General features: G+C 38.3%; 1 protein-coding gene across 1 annotated transcript in view; it reads right to left on the bottom strand.

Moving 5' to 3' along the window:
* Window positions 1-1,843: 1,843 nt before the first annotated feature.
* Window positions 1,844-26,171, bottom strand: part of ahcyl2b (adenosylhomocysteinase like 2b) — a 36,335-nt gene continuing 12,007 nt past the window's right edge. The window contains exons 2-17 of the mRNA XM_079868582.1: window positions 13,448-13,556; window positions 13,076-13,219; window positions 12,578-12,678; window positions 11,232-11,334; window positions 11,049-11,143; window positions 10,856-10,962; window positions 9,977-10,093; window positions 9,399-9,462; window positions 8,006-8,094; window positions 7,615-7,685; window positions 6,991-7,085; window positions 6,762-6,860; window positions 6,145-6,213; window positions 5,843-5,921; window positions 3,424-3,544; window positions 1,844-2,460 (exon numbers count right to left, since the gene is read on the bottom strand). Of these exons, the coding sequence (XP_079724708.1) occupies window positions 2,454-2,460; window positions 3,424-3,544; window positions 5,843-5,921; window positions 6,145-6,213; window positions 6,762-6,860; window positions 6,991-7,085; window positions 7,615-7,685; window positions 8,006-8,094; window positions 9,399-9,462; window positions 9,977-10,093; window positions 10,856-10,962; window positions 11,049-11,143; window positions 11,232-11,334; window positions 12,578-12,678; window positions 13,076-13,219; window positions 13,448-13,556 (1,470 nt within the window). The 3' untranslated portion in view covers window positions 1,844-2,453. The remainder of the gene's footprint in view (window positions 2,461-3,423; window positions 3,545-5,842; window positions 5,922-6,144; window positions 6,214-6,761; window positions 6,861-6,990; window positions 7,086-7,614; window positions 7,686-8,005; window positions 8,095-9,398; window positions 9,463-9,976; window positions 10,094-10,855; window positions 10,963-11,048; window positions 11,144-11,231; window positions 11,335-12,577; window positions 12,679-13,075; window positions 13,220-13,447; window positions 13,557-26,171) is intronic.

A 26,171-nucleotide genomic window follows, 5' to 3' on the forward strand; every position in this document is an offset into this window, starting at 1 on the left:
GTTTGGGAGAAAACGTAACACTGTTATATGCCTTTAGGGTTTTGTAAAGTTGCACTGCAAAAATGATCTTATTCAGTATTTTTGTCTTACCAGTAAAATATCTAATCATTCTTAAATCAAACTACATTTTATTGAGAAGCAAAATGAAACATTGAAAAATTGAATAAACAGATTTCCATGTTTACATACCATGCATTCGGGTCCGTTTTGACCCAGAAGAGGGAAGCGAAAACTATTTTTAGTGTTTAGTATGAAAATTGGATGTGTTAAGACTTTTAAAGTGCACATGAATTTTATTTTTCAGAATTTTTTTTTAAATAAAAAATGTAAGGGATATGTTACACTTTTTATTTATTTTTTTACATCAATTAATTAGATTTGTCTCAAATTATTTCCATAAAATACATTAAGCCTCTATTCTACTAACACATTTTTCCTTACCACTGGGACTGCATTTTATTTCTAAACATACTTGCGCATGAACACACACACACAATAATTCTGAAATTAAAATCAAATAAATTAATGTCTGTTTTAGATCAAAAGTTCAGACCAAATAGTCCAAATTTAAAAGTCCACATTTCACTCTGCTGCCACCTATTGATGAACCAAATCACCTTGCATGATTCATTTATATATCTGTATTTCCCACCCAAAAATTTTGCATCTGAAACAAATGAATATGCAATAAGGTCAGCCGCAAAAATAACCCTTTCATTGCATGTCTTTAGTAAATCCTGACAGTAGTTTCTTTTTTTACGCCAAAAGAGGGTTTGCGCTAGCACAAGCTGTTAGTAAATCTGGCCCTTAATATCTTGTCACTTTGCTTCTCAAGAAAATATATCTTGATTTCAGAATGTTTCAATATTTGTTGAAAATCCCATTATCAAAAATCCCGAGTAAGAAAATCATTTTTTGCAGTATGATATAAGCAGCCTAATTTATGAAATGCCCCAGGAACAGTAACACAGTGTTTTATCATATAACAAGGAACATAAGTAGGACAAAAGTACCAGCTAATTGACATCTACACATGTGACAGAGTAAAAGAAAGTGACGCCACATTAAACAGTAAACAGGTAAAAAGTCATTTTGATTCCCTTTATGACAAACACAGATGGCAAAAAAGAGATAAATATCTGCCATAAAGATTTTCAGAAGTATAGTAAAATATAGGTCCCAATTTTATTAGATTTGAATATCCCAGTCACAAAGGCAGCTTTTGCTCTACAGGCCTGCAAACAGCAAAGCTTTCCTTCAATCCTCTGAAATGAGTACACAGTTGGTCTTGGCTTCATTTAACACACACATCTCTCTCTCCCATTGAGGACCTGGAAAGAAACTCAGTACCGGATTTACTGTACATTTGGTATCTCATTGATATAGGCTCTACTTCACAGTATATAAAACAAGGGTTTCATTAAATTTCATATTACACTAGAGTATCTTATAACATTTAATTGCTTATTTTTATAATGATAGACAGAGGATGAGTTCATAGGAACAAAAGATGATGGAAGAAGGAAAAGTTCTAAAAAATAAAAAATAAAGTATAAATATCCTAATATACACCCCTGTGATTACAGCCTGATGAGTTTCAGCAATAATATGGATAGATTTGTGAATGCGCAGTTTGAGCATTTCCATCTCAAACATCAATACTGACATTCTTAAAAACTGTGTGGAAAGAGTGTGTTGCTTTTGGGAGCGAAATTTGAAATGCTAATGCGTCAGCCAATGAGCTTCCAGTCTATATGAACGGTGGGGATAAGCCCCGCCCCCGAATCGTTCACAATCCAGTTAAATTTCAACAGATTTTATTTAGAACCAAGAGAGCGCAAAATGTTAAAATCTGCTGTAAAAATTACGGTAATACAAGTTTAAAAAAAATAAACAACAACAAAAGAATAGTGTGATCAACTAAAATAAACGATTTCAAACCCTGCGCCTGACTGTATTCTGTCCCACCCCCTATTTTATATAAAGAAAAAAAAAATCATCATGTAGAAAACAAGAGAACAGGGCACATGCAAGTGGCATGTCCATGCCTAAATCATCAGGTATGATTGAACAAATTTTTTTTTTCTCTCTTTTTTTTTTTTCTTTACCGGAACTTATAGTTAAACAATAAAAGATCTCTAAATGGATTACGTACAACTAACACATGAAGCGAAGAAAAGATGAAATGGTGAAATCTCCATGAAAACGTCGCTAGGTTGCACCACTGGCAGTAGCAGCTCATAAAAGGTTAGCCATGTTATTCTAGCGTAAAATAAATAAATACTGCCGCAGCGCTAATTAGCCACGCCCTTCACCCTCAACCAATCAGATCAGGGCTTCTCCCTCCCCTTCAAAGGCAGGCTGTGACACACAGCTCTGTCTCGCCTTCGTCTTTATGAATTTATGGAGTCTTGGTAATTTCTTTAGTCTTCGTTTCCCATCTGTAAATGGATCTAGTACCTAAAAATAAAACATTACAAATGGTTAATAACAGACAGGTTGAGGAGTTTTTAAAGTGCCCCTATTATGCTATTTTAAAAGGTTCCTAATTTTGTTTTGGAGTCTCCTACAATAGGTTTTCATGCATCCAAGGTCGAAACACACTCTCATAATATACATTACAGCTTCAGCTCATTTCTCAGTGTTTGAAACCACTCGATAAAGGATTGGGTCTCTCTAAACCCCTCCTTTCTGAGAGCCTACTCTGCTCTGATTGGTCAAACGGCCCAGTCTGTTCTGATTGGTCAGATGGCCCAGTCTGTTTTGATTGGTCTACTGCTTACAGCATAGCCTAGAAATCTAGACGCACCCTAGCGGCAGCAAAATGTATTGCAAAATGGTAATGTAAAATGCAAAAGTTGAATCTATCAACTAGCTCCGCTGTTGGGAAAACGCTCTGGTTGGTTGAAGCGCTGTCCTATTGCGTGCAGAGGGAATTTGAAAGACAGCCGTTTATCCCGCCCCTCGGAGTGAGCGTGTCTATGGTGAGTTGCCAAACTAAACATCTTGATGTAGGTCTGGCTTGCCAGGCTACTTACAGCACGTCTTGGAAACAAATCTCCCATCCTATATGTTAATTTCAGCTCCAGATCTTCCTCAGCACTTGATACACAGTATTGATGGCATCAGTTTTACTGCATCAATCTCATCCTTTTGAAGTGCATGCAAAGTGGTTTTGCTTTCGTAGACGTAGTAGACTTTGTTCACCGGCAGCCAATGAGCAATATGCATAGGTATGTAACAGGAAGTGAGACTGGAATTGCTGACGACTTGTTTCAGGCAGTTCAGAATTGATTCTTTCTTTTAGGAGACAATAACTTAATTTGTCATGCACTTTGATCTTTAAATCTGCATGAAAGGTAATATTTGAAAAGCATAATAGGGGCACTTTAAATCAAACTATTTTAACAAGCAACCGCTGACCTGTAGTAGTTTGGCTTAAAGGGTCCGTTCTTGTTCAGGCCAAGGTATTTGGCCTGTTCGTCAGACAGTTCAGTCAAGTGTGCATCAAACGTAGGGAGATGAAGGCTGGCCACATACTCATCTGTAAAAACAGCAGTTTAGTATTTAAAATTGTGCATCAAGAAAAGACATCAATATAACTTGCATTTCATGCTTCCTATTATGTTATTCTAGCCTGGGTTTCCCCATGCTGTCTTGAGCGCAGCGCGATTTTATTCACGCTGCTAGGCAGCCTGGATACCATAGACCAGATTTTCACCTCAGCGAGGGGACCAATCACAGAACGGGGAGGGAGCAGCAAGACGATGACGACGTCTATGCGACACACCGAAGCAGTTTGTTTATATCTATGGATCCAACATGGCATCAGACGCGAAGTTACCTTTCGATGCAGCCTTAGATAGTGTTCTAAGTAGTTTAGAACGCAAGTTTATTTCGTCTTCTTCCTCGTCGAATTTCTGTCGCTCTACATACGTCATCTGGTATGACTGAAACGATTGGCTATGAGCTACGTACAGGCGCATTTGATAGACATTCGTATCGCCCAATAAACGGCTCTGGGCATTCGTAAACCACGCCTCAAAAACGAGAAAATGAACATGTGGTTCCCAGACCACGTCTCAATGAGAAAGAGGTCTGACGTTAGCCAGGCTAATGTTATTCATTAAAAAAAAAAAAAAAAAAAAAAAAACACATTCAGAAAACTAAATGCTATTTAAACAGTTTTTTACTTCCAATGCAAAGGCTGAGTCTACATCTACATTAATCTGGCCAATACAGCATTTTAGTCTTGCGAAAACTAATCTTTTTGAAGACGTGGAAACATTTGATAAAGCCATTTCTGCATTGTAGTGTGGACAGTGAAAACGGAGGTATTTCAAAATGATGACGCATGTTTAGTCATGTGACAAATACTGTATTGACAGACATCTATGTTTATACTGCTATGTCTGTTATGTGCCATTCACTTTCACAGTGTTGCTAAAGATAAAGGTTTCTTCGTACATTCTTCATATTACATTCCTGCAAAGATGATAGAAAATGTACTAGCAATTGCTGTCCTGCGGCAAATTGTATTTAGACAATACAGAGTGGTGGTTGAGTGCGACCTGGACGCATGTAAGCGGTGAGATATTTTGCTAATAAAATAGTTGTGCCAGAGTGTGAGAACTTTAATATGCTTGGTCTCTGTATCATCTCAGTGTATCATCAGTGCTTTTATTACGTTTCACACATGCAAAGTAAGATGATTTTAGCGTATTCCGACATTTCTGTGTGGACAAGTAACGTTTGGAAAAATGCTTGTGTGGACCATAGACTGTAAAAAAAGATGGACGACGCTCCTTCACTCTCTTCCATTGGTGAAAAGCCAAAGTCCTAATATGGCGCTGACATCTTGCGCAGATTTGGGACCTGCTTCTACGCAGTAGTGAACGCGTCAGAAACGGTCAGTACAAAGTTTATTGGTTGAAATAAACAGTTATGGACATGTAGAAATTAAAGTTGAAGTTCCAATCTCCTCCCGAAAATCCAAATAAAAGTCTGTTGGTGCCTTGGTGACTACTTCGTTTAGAGAAGCTGTCAATCATGACGTCACATTCCCTTTTTATAGCATCAAATAACAAACTAAGGACATGTGCGGCACGCTTGGTGTGGACAAGTAGTGCTTGGAAAATGCTAGTGTGGACAGAGCATTTTGAAATGAAAAGTTTTCAAATGTATCCGGATTAATGTAGTCGTAGCCTCAGAGAATCAAGGAAATCTCAGAAAAGCGAATTTAACTGAATATAATATCTTTCCACCTCCTCTTAACCCTCATGTTGTGTTTAGGTCATTTTTGACCGGGAACACAACAAGTGTTATAGGGTTTTGAACACAACACAAGAGTTAAAGAAGCCGTTTGGAATACAATCTCATATATTTGTGTTTCTGTGAGGATGAGCTGCAGGTTTGAACGAAGAGCAATAGAAAGGATGGGAAATGACGGAGCAGTGCAGTTTGCAGTGATAAGTAGCAGCCGTTTGTGACAGCATGACCTATTTTCAGCTGTCTCCTGCTCCTCTGGGTCTATGCAGGATCCTACAATCGCTTAACTCTCTACACCGTGTGCCGCAGAAAACACTGAATCTCTCAACAGGCTGAAAACATCCGTGCACGGCACAGACCAAACCAATTACAGCGATTACAAGCCTAGACAGCCATAATATTAACACAACACTTGAGGATTTCACTCAATTACTGGGTTTACTGCATGCGACACTCATCTTAAATGGAAGATAAGCAGCGCAGAACTCTCAAATAGTTTGTTTCAGCTCATGCATAACCATTTAGAAGGGTTTAGAAATGGCATTTTTTCCATGCACATGTCTATACTTCATACCCATTTTCTTAGGCAGCAGGTAGACGTCCTGTTTGTAGCGGCCTTCAGGAGCATTGTACAGCTCTATCAGAGCCAGAGCCTGGGAGAAAAGGAGCAAGAAATCAGTCACCATGACAACAGCAAGGCTGTGACACACACACATTTTAAGTGCCTGGGGTTCATACTCTCACACTGCACACAGACTGTGAAACCCATTCTCTGATTGAAATCAGAGTCAAATTCTCTTTTCACGGACACAAAAGCACATTATGCATTTAATTAAGTCATTTGTGTAAATTTTCACTCGTTTTCTCTCTTCTCACCTGGGTAGTAGCCGTGATGGACAGCACAAAGGTAGGAACAGTGGAGCAGCTCAGGTTTAGGAGGCGACCCTGGAAATATACATATATATTTGGACCATTTAAGACATTAAAATGTTAACAAACTTTGTTTTCTGTAACATTTTAATCTTATATTTTTTCTTCTTTATAATGCCTGTGTAAAGCACTCTGAATTACCACTGATACAATAAATAAACTTGCCTACACAAGCATCCATCCCAGATATTTAGCAACACTAAATGCGTAAATGCATTTATTTGTAGAGACATTTACTACAATGAAAGTAGTTGCGATTTTAAGACATTATGAAGATGTACTTAAAGTGCTCCTATTATGTTAAAGGTTCCTAAAGTCTCCTATGTACACGCCCCACAGTCTCATACAATACAATTACATGCATCCAAGTTCAAAAACCACTTTCATTTTCTGAATTTTCTCTAGCTCTTTTCTCAGTGTCTGAAACGGTTTGGTAAAGTATTCAGTCTCTCTAAACCCCCCCTTTCCGAGAGCCTACTCTGCTTTATAACACACTACATGAAAGGCAAAACCTGAAAAATCATAATAGGGGGACTTTAAAATAAAAAATTCCAATCTCAAACCTCCGCCAGCAACACTATTCTCTTTCCATCTGGCCAGATGACATGGTCCACCTGCGATCTCACCCGCTCCCAGGTCAATTCAGGGGTCCGCAGACTGGCCTGAAAAGTTGAAGGAAATGTGTTAAAGAATAAGGTGCACAATACAAAAACACTTACTCAGTAACCATGTGCACTCTCAGACATTATCAAATAAACATGTGAAATCTCTGAGTTAGAGCAGTTTTCTCACCACATCAATCTCAGTATTGGAGTGGCCCATGTTGCAGACGATACAGCCGTTCTTCATGCGGTCCATGTACTCTCTTACTACCACATTTTTATTGCCTATGGACATCACACACAGTAAGAATGAGATGAATGTAAATGAGAAACTTATTTAGTTGATGAATGGAGCTTTGGGAATGATCTGAAATGATCTGAAAGCTTTGGGAAATGATCTGAAATGACTCAAAGCGCCACATAATCCTGGGAGTCTCTCGTTCTTCACCTGTCTTTCCTCCATAGAACAACTAAACGGACCAAGAATCAAGTTGAACCAAGTCAAAATGCAATTATTAAAAGTAATTTCATCAACAAGTGCAACACGCTGACTACAGATTAAACTGTGATTCAGGTTTGACTCTTGAATTGTCCTGTTCATACTACAGTACATCTTACAGGTGAGGCTTGAATCCGGTCAATGTCAAATAAAAAAATCTATTTTGGGACAAGAAAGGAGTGTATCTGTAAGGTATGTCCATTTTTACAAGCAATTACAAAAGTAAGTAAAAAGTAGACCATACTTTTCATTTTTGGGTAACTTTTCATGTAAACATTTAAAGATTACAACAATCAAAATCGGATCTAAAAATACCTGTGCAGGTGATGACGATGTCGACTTGTCGGATGACTTCGGTGAGTTTTACCAGCCTGAAGCCGTCCATGCTGTGTGATGACAAATATAAATGAGAGACTTTAGTCTTTCTAATGAGTAAAACAATAAAGACTAACCATGAGACTGAATGCTGAATAAGAACTTTGCTGTCATTCAACACAGAAAACTGACCTGTGTGGCAACAGTGATTATAGAAACGTTTACAATGTTAAGGAAAGTACTGTACTATGATAATATGAAACAGGTGCGCAAAAATGCTGAACACACAGTCCTGGAGAGCCATTCTGGTTGCTGGTTCACAAGCATTTACACATTAGTATGACATTAAGAGTAATTCAATGGCATCTAGTAAAAGAGACTTCAGACTCACCAGGCCTGTAGAGCACAGATGGGGTCAATCTCAGTGACGTAGACGATGGAGCCCATTGCTTTGAGAGCAGCACAGCAGCCTTTTCCCACCTTACACACACAAAGACCAACAAAGTAATTATTCAGAACAAAAAGGTTCAAAGAAAATATGTATAAAGCACACATGGACCCAATGTGATTGACACAAACAGGACATGATCAACATCTTTTGTTGCACCTGGAAAAACATTTGAATTAAAGGAGAACTCCGGTCAATTTTAACATTGAGCTCATTTTTTTGTAAATTTGGAGTGCTTTCAGTACAGAGAACAACGATAAAAATCGGTGTTGCCTACACCGTGTTATCCTCTTTTTAAAATTTGCACCCTGTTGACTTCAATGGGGCAAGTTTTAAACCTGCTTTTAGCCTCTTAACATCCTTGATGTGTCATTACAAGTGCACAGCCAATGTGAGTGATTCCTTCAGAGTGAACACGGGTGAATCTGACTGCAGTAGATGTGAAAGATATTAATAAAAATGATGTTTATTCAGCCAGCGCACATACCTGTATTTACATCCTGTTTTTGGTTGAAGTCCACAGTAGTCGATTGTCGAGTTCACGCGCATAGGTTTAGTACGTACGATCATGCGCCCGAACTCGACAATCGACTACTGTGGACTTCAACCGAAAACAGGATGTAAATACAGGTATGTGCGCTGGCTGAAATAACATCATTTTTATTCATATCTTTCACATCTACTGCAGTCAGATTCACCGCGTGTTGACTCTGAAGGAATCACTCACATTTTCTGTGCACTTGTAATGACACATCAAGGATGTTAAGAGGCTAAAAGCAGGTTTAAAACTTGCCCCATTGAAGTCAACAGGGTGCAAATTTTAAAAAGAGGATAACACGGTGTAGGCAACACCAATTTTTGTCGTTGTTCTCTGTACTGACAGCACTCCAAATTTACAAAAAAATGAGCTCAATGTTAAAATTGACCGGAGTTCTCCTTTAAGCAATCAGGTTGACTTTCCTTTTAGAAATCAAAAGAAACACATTTAGAGGTATTGTCCTCTAGTGGCCATATCTGGTATCTGTTTAATAATGCAGTAATGCAGCAGTGCAGTGGAGGTGTGGCCACCAAAAATGATTGACAGAAGGAACTGAATAAGCAGGCAGAACTGCAGAATGGTTTTAAAATGGTTGGGGCTTAAATAATTGGGCAAATCACTAATAATTTTATAGATCTTGCAGGGCTGGACATGTCAGATACCAGTCTTTGGAATAAACAGATTTCAAGTATTTTACATATAATGCCAAGAAAATCCTGAAGTTCTGAATGCAGCTCTCCAGAGGTTCTCATAGGAAACGGTTATTAGCTGGAAACAATTGCTGTTTATTTATCTCACCTCTCCATATCCACAAATCACCACCTGCTTCCCTCCAAACATCACATCTGTGGTCCTCTTTAGACTTGAACACAAAACACAAACATGCTCAGTAAAACCATACAGCACTATAAACCACATCATTCAGAACCTGCAGAACTGATACTCTGCACATTTAGTCTGCAAAAGGGCATAATAAGTGCAAGGTGTGCAATGTGCTCTGATTGGTCGGCTGGACCAGTGTGTTGTGATTGCTTAAGTGTGCCTGGGAAATATCACGCCATAACCGCAAGTTTTAACACACTACTAACTAACTCAACAGACCCCACCCCTTTATTTTGTGTATGCCTTGGGGGGGAATTATTTAAAAGAGGAATATTGTGAGTGCTCGTTCCTGGAAGAAAACTCAAGACTACAATGTAGAAGTTTCAGGGAGTTCAGAGCTTTGCAGACCTTTACAGGCTCAACATTACACACTAAAGTTAGTTGAAAATGTGAAAAAAGCATAATAGGACCTCTTTAACCATATTGACTGGGAAAACTATTTTGAGTTAGACTAGTTAAGGCTTAGGGTTAGGAAAAGTCACCAAGAGACATACCCATCCAAGATAGACTCCCGACAGCAGTACAGGTTGTCAAATTTCTGCTTGGTCACTGAATCGTTAACATTCATCGCAGGAACACACAACTTGCCCGCTTTTGACAGCTGGTATAGCCTGGGAACAGAATATGAGAACAGCTTAGCAAGAAAACAACACAAAGAGAATATATAATAAGGTAATATATAATAATTATATAATCAATATATAACACTGCCGTTCAAAAGTCAATAAAAGTCAAAAGTGGAATAAATTATGATTTTTAATATTTTCATATTTAATATGAATATTTTCAGATATATTAAGAAATATTACTACGATGTAAAATAACAGTTCTTTTATTTTATTTTAATATATTTAGGATCAAAGAATCGTGAAAAAAGTATTACGTTTAAACCCAGATATAAAGCATTTACCACTGATAATAATAAGAACTATTATTAATAATTGATCATTAATAATAATAATAATAATAATAATAATTGAGCAGCAAATCAGCATACATTAAATCACAGGAATAAATTGAATTTTCAAATATATTAAAATAGAAAACTATAGCAATACTAAAGTTTCTTTATTAATTAAATAAATGCAGCTTTAGTGTGCTTAAGAGTCTTTTGGAATAAAGATAGTTTTAATGTTCTTGATATATTGCCTCTCTAAAATATTATTCTTCAATCAACATTACATCTGCCAGTTCCACTACTTGCCACTAGATGGAGACATCGTTATTTGATATGGGAAAAACAATTGAGGTCCCCACATTTTCATTATATTACATTTTAAATGAAGTTTTGACTTAGTCCACACCAAATGTCAAAAATGTAACACTATTTTAATGTATTTAACAAATCAAAGTCTTTTCACAAATGTAATCACCTGTGAACTCCAGTCACGCTCTCCTCTACGATGCCTTTGATCTTTTTGAACATGTTGGGATATTTCTTATAAATCCAGTGGGTCAAATCTCCTCCATCATCTAAAATCTACAAGGCATAAGCTGTTGAGACACTGAACAGTCATAATGTTTCATAGTCCAGTTGTAGGTGTATATAGTCCAGTTACCACTTACCATGTTGGGCTGCCAACCCTCCACGTTAACACAGCGATCGATACACCACCAGAAGTCATCCTCTGATTCGCCCTTCCAGGCAAACACTGAGAAACCTACCAGACACGACACACAGGAGTTGATCAGGACAGAAAAGTATATAACAGAATAATGGAAAGGAAATAAGAAAGGAAAAAGATTTACCTCCCTCAGCCAGAGCGGCTGCAACCTCATTTTGAGTGGAGTAGATGTTACAGGCGGCCCACCTGCACTGAGCACCCAGAGCAGAGAGGGTCTCCATCAGCACCTGCAAACACACACACACACACACACACGACAACTCATTATTGAAATTAGAGCCTCAGGATTTCTGTGATGTGGAAAACACGGGCGGAATCCAGTCACAATTTTTTTTTTACAGTATAACGTGGAATGTCAGATAGTCAGACACAGAAACGCAAAGGTCTTCACTATAACCCGACATAATAAAATTTTAGTTTAAATTAAAGTACGGTAGGCATGACATGGATTTATTTTTAAATTATTTTAATATGTTTCTTGAGGTTAACTTATAATGCTAATAAAGTTTTTTCCACAAAAAACAAACAAAACAAATACATTTGTGGAAAAACGATCATTTGTAACCCTCATTATGACCCTCTGTCTGAAAAGGCACGGCTCCTTTAAGGCTTGTCGGTAAACAGCCACTGTTATGATTGGCTAATGTCATTGCATAGGAAACCGTATCAATGCCCACTCGCTATTGCGTGCGAGTAAATGTTTTGAAAAAATCCATATAGAACCACCATTTATAGACAAAGCATTATGATATAATTTACTTGCGACTGCTTCATCTTTTATCAAAAGTTTCTTTGCTAACTCTCTATTGCACTGTGCCTAGTTTACAAACCCAAAATGCCCCAAACAAACATTCTCCGACACAATCCGGGAGGCCAATAAAATAAAACATCCACTTGTTTCCGACACTGAGATCCTTCTGAAGTTTGTACAGAGACAGTGGGAAATAAGGTGGCAAAATGATTTCTCATGTCATGACCCATTTAAAGAAATTTGGACAGAAATATATTACTAATATAATATAATATAATATAATTTAATTATTTTAAAACTAATATAATTACCACCGTTTTTTGATAACAAATTTATTAAGTTACATATCCAGAAAAGACAAAAAAGGAAAAGAAAGGAAAAAAATTGGGGTAAATAAAACAGAATTTGAAAAAATGTAATAAAACAGGCCCTATGAAATACAAATGTCAGTTTGCTATTTAAAAAAAAAAAAGCATTAATTTTGAAAATATTTTCACAAATACAGTAACACCTCTTAAAATGTACTCCTATAGATAATAAAAAGGTTCCTAAATTGGGAAAATAATGTCCCAAAAGGTGGTAGAGTTAGGATTAGGGTGTTGGAATTATAGTGTAATTAAATATAATTAGTTTAATTTAAGAACAAATTAAGTCAACATGAGGTCTTCAAGTATTTGGTGTATAATCGTGTGTGTGTGTGTGTGTATACAGACACTCACAGCAGTCTGTGCAGTAATGTGGGTACAACCCACAATTTTTGCTCCAGCCAATGGCTTCTCTCCCTGAGCTCTCTTCCTCAAAGCCATGAGAGCAGGCATCTCTACAGTACAAAAATACCCACAAAAGTCATTAACACATGCCTATAATATTAAAATAAACATGCTAACATCCTTGATTATATAGAAAGAGTTTTAAACCTCGAAGACAGGCTGTGTGTGAGTGCACAATGGAGTATTTGGCCATGTGGTTACAGGGGCTGAAAGAGGCGCCCTGCTGTGAACATATGGCCTCTCACCATCACAGGAAGAACATCAAAACATGCTTCGCTTGATCTCACACAAACACACACTTTGACTTCACACATAAACAAATACCAACAGCTTAATATGCTGACTGGCCTGCGGACAACGGCATTGCACAATCAGCCGTCATGCTCGTAAAAACAGTTATAGCTTGTCGGCACATGTAAATATTAATGCACACAGGGCCCCTCTCACCTTGCTCTGCGATCTCGATCTCCCTGCGTCCGAAGTCGGCCTGTTTGATGTTCTTTATGCAGAAGTCTCCATTGCCCTTGGAGTTCTTCTGCTGCTTGTCGCGGGGAGATGTCTCGTCATCGGAGCTGTCCGTGTACGAGGCAGCTGAAGAAGGGAATATGTATGTAAAGGAATGTAGATTTTACTAGACTCTACTCTGCGTTATCAATGTAATCCTTCTAAAGAGCCCTGCCTGAGAAGCCACACAGGAATTCCTTTGTTCACATTACTTACTACGTTAGACCCCAAACGTGTGGTAAAAACTAATTTTACGTACAGAGTCTATAATGTGAGTCTACAGTGCGTTTTGGTTTGGCTTGTACAATGTCATACCTGAGCTGTAACTGTCTGTAGAAGACTGTGAGATGGAGCGAGACAAAGACCTGCGGCCGATTTTGGTGGGACGTTTGTTGAACTCCTGCTTCTGGTCTGCGAACTGGATCTGTCATAACAAAAAAGGGTGGAGGTCAGGACAAGAGAGAGAGAGACAAGTTCAGGGTTAGATATCTAAAAGCTACTGAATTGTAAAAAAAAAAAAAAAAATACATATACAAAAAACTGTTATGTATATATTTAATTTTCTTATATAGACTTATACATAAATAAATGACTTTTTGAATTTTCAACATCATTACTCGTCTTTAGCCTCACTTGATCCTTCAGAAATCATTCTAATATGCTGATTTGCTGCTAAAGAAACATTTCTGATTATTATCAATGTTGTCCAAAACAGTTGTGCTGCTTAATATTTTTATCCTTACTGTCACTTTTGAACAATTTAATGCATGCTTGCTAAATAAAAAAAAAAATAAAAAAATGGTAGAGTCTCTGGGTTTTTTTTTTAAAACAAACAAATATTAAAATATACTTTAACAACAAGAACAACAACTTTAACTAGTGCATACTTGCTGAGGTTGGATTTCACCCCCCGACTGATCTTTGAACTGTTTTCTGAGCTGTAATACTCTGGATAATGCTTAACAGTGTGCCTATTATCACAGGAAGTGTCAAATTATTATGTAAACAATGGCCAGTCTGAAAACAATGCTACAATTCACATATTAAGCGGGATACAGGGAATTAGCCTTTCCTCGCAAAGTGAGAAGTAAATCATATAAATCAAGATCCAGTCCTAATCTTTAACACAATTTGACCTGCCAGGTAGATACTTACTTTTACCCCACAGTTAGGCAGTGATCATTTCATTATCATAACCTCGACAACTGCACCAGCATCCTTCATCAGTGTAGTCTGCCACCACTAAGCTACTCTCAATGAAAGTCTGGAAAGGCAGCGGAAACCATTGAGAGCTCATCGTAGACGTGTAGATAAACTGCACTACTATTAATGGCCCGGCAGCTGTTGCCTGCAGAGAGGAAAGCGCTGCATGAACCGTGAGAGGATTATGGCGTGGTGCAGTCATCTCATGTTGACTTTATTATCTGACTCAACAGCAAGCCTCAAATCCCCCCGCTCCATCAAGAGATTGTTAAAAGCACGACTATTACATAACCCTGTGCCATATCGGTGTTCAATCAACCATGTGCCTAGTGATCGCAGTGATTAATCTTCAGGCTTTAGGTTGAAGCTATAGGAAGTGCTGTTTTCAGGATGGGTGGATGGCTTTTAGACCATGATTAAAACACAGTTATGCAGACAAGTGTGACTCACAAACCTTGATTCACACAAACACATCGTTGTGCCCGAAAGCACTTCAACGCACTCGCAGGAGTTCAGCAACAATAGCCCTACAGAGAAACAAACACCCACAGACTCTGTGAAGTTCAATTTGGCACCTGTTTATCTCTTATCGCTTGGCACAAAGAGCCAAAGGACTGTACTGGAAGGACTCTCACAAATCACTTACTCATAGGAAAAACATGATGCTAATCTGATAAGAAAAAGCTCAGGATGCTCGGATTCAGTGAGAAATATGTGGCAAAACCACATTTCCAGGATACACGCATCCTAAGCCACACCTCGGTTCCAAAACTTGATGAGCATCATATCTGACTTGGAACATTCTACAAAAGACAGCAATTCAGTTTTGGTACAGATTGCAGTGTGCATATGCCTAAACCAGGAGTCTCTAAACCTACACATGGAGGGCCATCTTCCACCAAAATTTAATTCTAGCCCCAATTAAACACACCGAATCAGCTAATCAAGGTCTTTGGGATCATTAGAAACTTCCAGGCAGGTGTGTTGGAGCTAAACTCAGCACGAAAGTGGCCCTCCAGTAGCAGGATTGGACACCCCTGGCCTAAACAAACCCAACTAAGAGAGAAAATGCACCATGTTCTGCAACAAACGAGCCAGGTATGAAAGCGGCCTGAACTTGCATTTGCACTGGAAAGTCTAACAAGGTTCAACGATGCAGAGAAGAGATTGGTTTGGACCACCCGTCACTTTCAAAAGACGACAAACACTGCCCCCCTGCTAATCCACGCTGAGCACACAGATGGCTCGGGACTATTTTCATACCAGAAGGTTAAGCTTACAGCCCCCAGGAAAGCCTGAAGACCAGCCTCACTTTCTCCCCTCTTACCTTTCTAACGGAGGGCTCAAAGATCTCACCATTCTTCTTTTTCTTCAGCATGACAGTGAGGGAAGCGAAGAGCGACAGGAAGAAACTGAGTGCTAAAAGGAAGGGACTGGCACAGAGGAAGTGGACTTTAATACCAGCTTTACGCGTGGCCAGTCTAAACTGATTCCATGGCCTGTGCAGCACAATGCGAGACTGTTTCCCTTTGGGGGGTTTTGTGCATCTCTCTTTTAATTGTTATTTGTTTAGAGGCTGGAACGATTCTGGTCAGAGTTGGCAAAATGTGCATGTGTGTGTGTGTGTTTGTGGAGACTTTTAGGGGTGGTGGTTTAGGAGGTGATTAATGTGTCTAATGCTCAAGATAATGAAAAATGCCAAGGACACATACTCACACACCAGCACCACTGGCCTTGACAAAGGGCTCTTTGTGTTTTCCTGGTCACAAAATATATGACCAGGAGGAAACCGATTGGATGTACTGGAGGGACAATTACTCTGGCATGTTCTTGAGTTCTTTAACTTCAACTTTATGGCAACATCAGCGTCATGGTCGAAAGTTTAGCTCGTTGATTATCAACTCTTGGCCTCTAACAAGTAAAATATGCCAAGACTTTACACTTCAACATTGTAAAGCAGACAAATTGCTGATAGATGCTTTATGATGATCCATTCATGAAAACGGAGGCAATAGAAGGCTTAGATGAGCTGAAGGTCGTTCTGTAATCTGGTGTGTTCGACAATACACCAATTATATTATTGCCCACCACAGCAACGCCCGGACTGTCATTTTGCTTTTTTAAAGAAATAAAAACCAATTAGTTCAGTTGGACAACAGACGCTGGCATCTTTCAGTCTCAAGAAAATGTCCTCACCATGACACTTGCCTCACTCTTCCTTTGTGAACTGAAGTATTAGAAGTGTGGTTTGAAAACATCTTCCCAGTATGACTTCATACCTTTCCCACAGACCTGGATCACACATTGCTTTATCTAGGGAGTTTAGAAAGTCAAATATTTGAGAACAATTATCAGTCTTTTGTGGGTTGGTGCACCCTCGCAATGAAAAAAAGTTGCACAACAGAATGGACTAAATATACTTAAAGCCTTAATCAAGCTTAAACAGTAGTGTCTGACACTAGCAAGGTCATGGGTTCGATTCCCAGGGAAAGAAAGAGGTGATCAAATGTGTACCTTGAATGCAATTTAATAGTACACAATGTCATTTATGATGTTCAAAATTAACTAAATTTAAATGAGTCAATACATCATCAATCCTACTTCCAAAACACATTTTTATCTTACCCTGATTTAATATGTTAAGCATATTATAAAGCTTTTGCGAGAAATTGCGCACGTCACTCGTTGCTCCGGCCAGATTTACGCGCGTATGGTGTGGGAGTGGCATAGGTTAGTTGTCACAATGAGCCAGAAAGGTAGACATGGAGCCGCTAATTCTCGAACCTAATTCTCATTCCAAATGCATAAATGTAAATGTCCATACTGTACATTATTTTAAGTCCAGAAACATACTACAGGTAAGCAAATACAGATGCAAATGCTTGGTCAATGTGTTGCAAATGTGCGGTCCTGTTGTACAAACTTAAGTATTTGTGGCATTAAACCAAAACCAAAATCAAGCGGCTTGCTATAAACATGTCAATGTTAACTAACCTAAAAAGATTAGTAATGTAGTTGACCTGAAAGAAAAGGTATCCATAGAAGATGCGTTGGCAGACACAGTTCTGCTTAAGACGTCGCAAGTGTACAAATAAACTTACTGGATGCAGAGAAGGATCTGTGCTTTTGCATTAGGCTTGTTCCTAATATGACACTGTCTGTGGTCTAAGTTCACTGTAAGGGCAGCTAGTTTATTTAGAGAACAAATAAAAATAAATAAAAAAGTCTTTGGGTAAGGGTTTCATGAATATCTAAGAAAAGCAAAAGCAAAATTTATGACATAGAAAAAGGTTGTTATCCCCCCCAAAAAAGAGACTAGGATACCCATATCCTGAAACAAAGCATTTTGTGCCATTATGTCCTCTTTTAAAATGATGCTGAATATTTTGCCAAAAAAAGAGGTATTTTAATCTTTCAGAGGTAATATGAATGGGTTTATATAATAAACAGGAGGCAAAAAGCTCAATTTCTGAGAATGACACAAAGGTTGTATGATACCGGAGGAGAGATTCAGGCCACATGCGCTGCACTTCCATGAAAAAAAGATCACTTACGTAAGAAAGAGAAAGAACTAGAGGAAAAAGAGAGTCATTCGCATCACGTTAACGGTACATTTCAGTGACAGTGCTGAGAGCTGATGATTAAAGATCAGGGTGGGGGGAAACGGTCATGTTTCCTGTGAATGGATGTCCAAGTGTTCACAGTCCAGCTCTGGCATGGTTTTGCACAGTGAGAGCTTCCGCAATGAACGCAAACACAGCCGTGCTGCAGGGTGCTGATGACTTCATCGCTCATTTATTAAAATGCTGAATTACTTACTCGAAGATAATCATTAGGCTGTGGCTTTGCTCTAAACCCCAGTAAGTTGCCTGCCGAGATAACATTAAGCATCCATCAGAAGAAAAAGTAAACATTACTAAAAAGACTTTAGACTAAGGCCCATGAGGGAGACGAGGGAGACACATTCCCGTCTATACCTGGTGTTTTAATCCATCTCTTTTTCCGACACTTCTGTCCTGATTTCTTTGAGGGGAAGGTCTATGGACGGGTAAATGTAAGCTTGCACAATTTACATATGAATGCGACCGGAGATGACAGAAAAACATAAGGAGAGCATCAGCTTTCCTTTCTGCTCTGATAGCCGTAAGAGCACGTCGAACGCTGTGTTTGTGTGTTAGAAATCAGGAATGGTGAGAACATTGTGCTTGGTATGCTTTTCGTCTTCAAACCATACTTAGGTCTTCAGCCGACAAAATGCAGGGTATAAGACGCACCTTAATACCAGGTGTAAACAGAGCCTAATTAATTTTTTAATGCTAACATTACATTCTAGACCATTTCATTACTGTCGAAAGTTTGGTACACTACTGAATACATGTGTGTGGCCAGTAGGACTTTAAAATGCTCTCTTATATTACAGTAAAAACATTGTGAATTATTGTGTACAATTTAAAAGAACTGTTTTCTTTTTTAATATAAGTTTAAAATGTAACTGATTCCTGTGATGCAAAGCTGAATTTTCAGCATCATTACTCCAGTCTTCAGTGTCACATGATCCTTCAGAAATCATTTTAATATTCTGATTTGCTGCTCAAGAATAATTTCTTATTATCAATGCTGACAGTTGTGCTGCTTAGTATTTTTGTGAAAACCATGAAAAAATATGTATTTGATGAATACAAAGTTCAAAAGAACAGCATTTAATTGTAATGGGATTATTTTAAATAAATGACATTATAAATGACTACGGTCATGTTTGATCAATTTATTTAATGCACCCTTGATTAATAAAACTATTAGATTCTTTCAAATAAATAAATACTTATTGACCACAAATCGACTGACTCTGTGGCACTATACAAATTAAAATTTACTATGCTTCACAAAGTAAAAAATCTACAGCATGTAGCAGATACCAAACGGTCTAATCGTCTCCCCAACATCCGCTTTATCTTACTGCTCTATACATTATAGATGTGTGCTAACTTTGAAGCAAATAAAAACTGAATAATGAATGCAATGCGATATGCAGTCACGGCTTAAATTTTCGGTTCCAGTCCTTGAATAAGTGTGGACGCAGAAAAGGAGCCAAAATAGAAGCCGGCTCATCCATGACCCTGCAGTGACTCTTTTAGATTCCAGTCTCAATGATGAAAGTCATGGCTGGCTGGTGTGCCAGGGGAATTGTTTATTTAGACTGTTGTGGTACAAGTTGGTAATTGCACTGGCATAATGGTGGCACTTGGCACTGAAAAGAATAATTTTGCAATGCTTTAATCACTTAGTAACATAGACGGTATTGTTACAGGCTATTGAGAGGAGAATAAGACTTGAGTTTAGGCCTACATTAGTGTAGTAGATCTACTAGACTTTGAACACAGAACTCTCTGCAGGGTAGAGCTGCAAACAACGGTTCAAAAAACCCTATAGTCATGCCGAGTTCAGAGACAATAAACAAGGACACTTGTAATGGAAATTTCATGAGATATGATAGTCTAGAATTCACTCCAGGACAAAAGGTTGCACATGCACACACATTCTTACATAATCACAGTACAGAACAAGGACGTTTATCACCAGGGATGTCAGAACCGATGGACTTGTTCTGTGCAGAATGCATTCCAACAGGAGAGAAGAAACCAGTATTCCTGCTGAGTGGAGAATATTTTTTTAATAAAGAATAAAGAAGACAACCGACGAACCATACAAAACCATAACACATGAACCATCCAAAACTGTAGTGCTCTCTCTGACTAGGCTAAACGGCAGAAAAATTTAACACATACTTGTAGCCAACCAGACATACTTTGCTCCTGAGCACACAATAATGGTGTCACTTGAGTGTCAAAAATCGAAAATTGATTGAAAGCTTTTCCTGCAGAAGAGAGCAATGAGTTATAGCTCTCTGGAGTGGAAAAAAATCGTCTTTTTTCCCACCCCCTGAGCTTTTCATTAATTACAGGGCGACAGTAACGTCAGCCTGTGGTCCGGAACATCTCTGGAGAATCATTAACTTTGTTCACTGTGGAAAGATGTGCGTACAGAAATTCACAAGTAATTTTTTTGTCATTTGTTTTGTCGAGTGCTGCAGCCTTAAGAATAGAACTCATAACAAAACAGAACATAATAGTTAATAATAACATAATAGTTAACATAATTTAACATGCATGAACTGGAAAATGTAACAATATACATTTTAAAACATAATAACCTAACATGCATGAACTGAAAGATGTGTACCTGGCTGAATGCATTTTAAAGTCTGCCAAATGCATAAATGTAATAATAAAAAGTATGTTTTTTTATATATATATTTTTTATAATTTTATATCAGCAACATTTATTTTGGCAACATTATATAGGCCTACTCCAGCATCTCTGATTTAGACGAGTAGCAAAAATTGCATTTCTGTTTGGTTAAAGCTACGATATGTAAGTTTTCACCGCTAGGGGTTGCTAACCTCTTACAATAACAAAGGCATAGGTTGACGACGCATAAGCAGAACTTGTCATCATGCCGATTGATCTAATAATGTTTATGGATGAGTGACTACATTGATGTTTTTAACAGGGTGCGATTGCTAATGAGAGACAGATATCAGCGCCACACGTGAGTTCCTCGGATATAAAGGAATGAGGACATTTCATTCTACCGAACTATACGCAAGTGCTGAATTAATACTCACACAGGTCAGTTTATTAGACGAATGAAACTTGTGAGGTAACGCAGCGCTGTTTCACTTGGTCTACACTATCACACTAAACAGCATTTGAGTGAGTTGAAAGTTATAATGTTATTCTATGTGTTAGTTTGTCTGTATGAGACTAGCAGTAAGATAGATCAATATTAGAATAACATACAGATCATAATCTAACATTTCATCATGTTGAGCTATATAACATTGATTAGTTTTATGTACATTTGCTCACCTGTCTAATAAAGTGCAAGCAAGAGCAGCGTCTCTGTCAAGTCGAAGTTTGTCGCGGACGTGGAGCTCTCGGCATCTCGAAAACACCACGCTGATACTGATCCTCGTTTTATTTCTCCTTTTGTCCCAAAGTCTGCTTGCCATGGTCCATAATGTTTGAACGAAACAACAACAGCGTGAGCCTGCCGCTAGACGGAACGCAGTTGTCCACGTCTGTCTGTCGCCATGGTTACTATGGCAGTACGAGCGGAAACCAGGGATAACGCGGATATTGACAGGCGACAAGTGGGACAGGACGACAGGGACGAACCATTATTTAAAATTTTCTCTGAAATTAAAAATCTTTGGGAACTTTTGGGATATTGTAAGTACACAACTGCAGGAAATATATCACACTGTACAAGTGATTTTTGGATATTTTATTACAAAATTCGTACACATTGTACCTTTAAAAAAAAAAAAAGATTCAAAAAGTACAAACATATGTCGATAAATATGTGTTGTTAACTAACATTTGTTGGTGTCATGCACTACTGGATCATAAAAACTAAGATCTTAAGAACTTAAGTCACTTGTTCTTTGCATATGCTTCAAATGTTTAAAGTTTAATACCTTTGCTGTGACAAACACTGATCTGCGACTGTGCTTTCTCACTTCTCAGTCTTCATCCTCACATGTTCACTCCTAAGCCACAAACTTTACAAGCCATTTAAGTGACTCCCATAGCAACTACACTTCACAGTCATAACAGACAGGGATTGGAGTATGAAGGATCTCGTGGGTAATGTGATACAACACGGCAGCCCGCTCTGACTAATGACGCCACCAGAAATGAGAGAGCCTGATGCAACAGACACCGAGGATCATCTCAGGGCACTTAACCTGAGAAGAGCTTTTGCGACGACCATTCACATGACTCAAATAGTAAATCAGACAAATTAGCTTCAGGCAAAAGTCTAAATTGATAAGTACGGCCACTTGGGAATGTTCTTCCAACTAAATGTTTTAATGTAAAGAGGACCTATTATGCATTGTTTACATGTTCAACTTTCTTTAGTGTGTAATGTTACTGTTTGAGCATGAAAAAGGTCTGTAAAGTTACAAAGCACAAAGTCACTCCAAAGAGAGTTATTCTCTATATCAGTGCACACTGTTTCTGAACGGCACTGTTCAGGAACGAACATGTCACATTATTCTTTATTTAAATAATTCCTGCCCAAGACACATACAAATGTCTTGGTGCCTGGTTAAGTTAGGGCCGGTTCACACAGAGCTTGTTTTTGCTGTTAAAAACTCGAGATGCCGGTCAGTGGAACGAAAAAAGAGCAGGTATGGAATTGTGTTTTTTCAATCACAACACACTGGTCCAGCTGACCAATCAGAGCACATTGTGCTTTTCAGAAGGAGGGGCTTCATAGAGACAGGAACTAAACAGGGCAGCATTTCTCAAAAGCATTGTGAGAAAAGTTGATTGCAGAGACCATTGGTGCAAATGGTTCTACGATCTATTTAAGCTTATGATGCTTTTGAGAAACACAGACTGGGAAGAGAGGTGCTACAACAATGTAAACCCTGAAAAACAAGGTGTTTTTTGTTTGTTTTTATATTTGAGCATGAATATCTAGGGCTGGGTATTGACACAAATTTCACAATTCGATTCGATTTCGATTCACAAGCTTGCAATTCGATTCGATTTCGATTATGATTCGATTCGATTCAATATCGATTATTTTGGTTATCAGGTACAATACATTGCACATTTTCTCAAGGAAAACAAATCTCTTAACTAATGCTGTAAGCCATGGGAGTCAGTTGTAGCCTATAGGCTTCATTAGCCTACTATAATATTGAAGGTAAAAATGAACTGATTTGTATACAAACACTTAAAATACACTTTTATTTATTTTTATAATAATAAAGTTATATGAAATTATATAAAATTTTAAATGATGGCTGTCATAAAAAACTTTACAGATTTATTCAAACATGCATTAAATATTGAAGAACATTAAAAGTTATAATGAATATATAATATGGTGCATATATTTAACAAAATGCTCCTCTCTAGAGTTAACTTTTCTAGCTGACTAACGAGTTTATGGTCACTGGATATGTTTTTTCTGAGGTAAATGTGACGTTACATGACATTGTTTACTAACGTCTTTGCACGGTTGAAACACTGTTTGAGCGATTCCATGAGACATGATACGGACTTCGATAAGTTGTACTCTATCATTTAACACACTTTCAGATGCTCATTCATGTTTATTTCGCGCTGTAACTGGTATTAAGGCGGAAGAGTTGCTTCCGTTGCTTCTGTTGCTTCTCTTGAGCTGAGCTGCGCCGGAGCGATCTCACGCCACAGCGCCAAAACGGTAATTATGTTTTTGAATTTCGTAAGAAAATGGACGTAATTTGAAATCTGAGACTTTGTTTCATATCAATAATAACAAAGCACAAAGATTATTGCGATTTATTGAATGGGATGCGCACAACAATGATCCATTCATTCATCAACTGAAAACAGGATGACTAATCGATTCTTGGGATTTAAGAATCGATATTGTTTCGTAAAAATGAGAATCGATTAAAATCGAGAAATCGATATTTTTTACCCAGCCCTATGAATATCTATTCTAGTAGAGGGCACAATAGGTCCGCTTTAATTTAATGGCATTGGCTTAACAGAAGGTACACAGAGACTAGCCATAATTCGAGAACACTTTTCAAAGAGATGATCAAACACTAGCAATTGTGTGGCAAAGACGACTGGAAGGGTGTGACAGGTCATTTGCTTCCTGCTCGGATGACGAACCACATTGTGGGACATGTGCACTCAAGTGTTCGGCGTCCAACACGTAATGTACCTGACAGATTTGATTACCATTTCTTGAAATTCAGCCCTTCCTTTTTTCTTCGTATCCTTCAGCCACAAAATAATAGGATTGTATTCTTACAAGGGCAATATATCACTGGGCTTGGCAAGGAGTTTGACCTTTTCTTACAATGAAGTGTTGAAAAGAACTCAAGCAGTGTAAACCATCTAAACTTTATGTGGATTTTTCCGCTCTGAAGAACAGAGGTTAGCCTTAGTGAGAGGGTCTGTTCGAACTTTGCCAGTATTGGTAAACAAAAGTCATTCTAAAGGATTGCAATGGAACTCCACAGAGTTACTTCTCTACATATGCCTACCTCTTCATAAAGTTGTTTCTTGCTCTCTACCTCCTGTAATGTTAATGGCTAATAAACAAAAACATGGTTTCATCACATCAAAACAATGAAGAGGGGTCTAATAAATGTCTCTATACTCTTGTTCTGTGAATGCATAAAAGCAATCCACCTACGCAAGGAGCTCAGCTGCAGAAGGTTAGAGGGAGGTCAGATACCCCATGGCCAAATTCAGATGCTTTCTGGAGGAGCCATTCGATACCACGTCCTGCTATTAAAAAAAGATTTCTGAGACAAGTGCCTCTGGATATGGAGATTCAACTGTACTAGAGGAGGAAAAATAGGAAATGCAGAAATGTCAATCCCAGCCTACATGATGTGTTGTTCTCATGCCCTCTACTATATAGTAGGTTCTTAAAAGACCAAGAGTGAAAGTTGTGGTTGTAATTGTGAACCCAAAAATGTGGCTGCAGTGAACACACCCTCACAGACATGCTAGGGTAATAAAACCCTATAACGTGTGGACCAATATATATATTGGAACTGGGAATGGTGTAGGCACACATATAAGAGACAATAAAAACAACGTTGTGCATCAAAACCACTCCTTTCCTGGTAAAAAAAGAAAAAAAGAATGTCAACGGATTTTCGACAGCTGAATGTAGACCAAAAATTTTTGACAAACCAAACATGTACGTCTCTGATTAAATGTAATTTAAGCCATGAAATAAATATGAACTTCCATAAAAAAAAAATATAATGAACTACGAATAAAACATTTTGAAAGTCTCCAGCACATTTAATAATTACCCAAATGTGTATGTGTATGTATATGTATATGTATATGTATATGTATATGTATGCGTGCATATATTATGTATACACTCACCTAAAGGATTATTAGGAACACCATACTAATACTGTGTTTGACCCCCTTTCGCCTTCAGAACTGCCTTAATTCTACATGGCATTGATGCAAGGTGCTGAAAGCATTTTTTAGAAATGTTGGCCCATATTGATAGGATAGCATCTTGCAGTTGATGGAGATTTGTGGGATGCACATCCAGGGCACGAAGCTCCCGTTCCACCACATCCCAAAGATGCTCTATTGGGTTGAGATCTGGTGACTGTGGGGGCCATTTTAGTACAGTGAACTCATTGTCATGTTCAAGAAACCAATTTGAAATGATTCGAGCTTTGTGACATGGTGCATTATCCTGCTGGAAGTAGCCATCAGAGGATGGGTACATGGTGGTCATAAAGGGATGGATATGGTCAGAAACAATGCTCAGGTAGGCCGTGGCATTTAAACGATGCCCAATTGGCACTAAGGGGCCTAAAGTGTGCCAAGAAAACATCCCCCACACCATTACACTACCACCACCAGCCTGCACACTGGTAACAAGGCATGATGGATCCATGTTCTCATTCTGTTTACGCCAAATTCTGACTCTACCATCTGAATGTCTCAACAGAAATCGAGACTCATCAGACCAGGCAACATTTTTCCAGTCTTCAACTGTCCAATTTTGGTGAGCTCATGCAAATTGTAGCCTCTTTTTCCTATTTGTAGTGGAGATGAGTGGTACCTGGTGGTGTCTTCTGCTGTTGTAGCCCATCCGCCTCAAGGTTGTGCGTGTTGTGGCTTCACAAATGCTTTGCTGCATACCTCGGTTGTAACGAGTGGTTATTTCAGTCAAAGTTGCTCTTCTATCAGCTTGAATCAGTCGGCCCATTCT

This window comes from Squalius cephalus (assembly GCF_949319135.1).
Source record: "Squalius cephalus genome assembly, chromosome: 4".
NCBI classification, from domain to species: Eukaryota; Metazoa; Chordata; class Actinopteri; order Cypriniformes; family Leuciscidae; genus Squalius; species Squalius cephalus.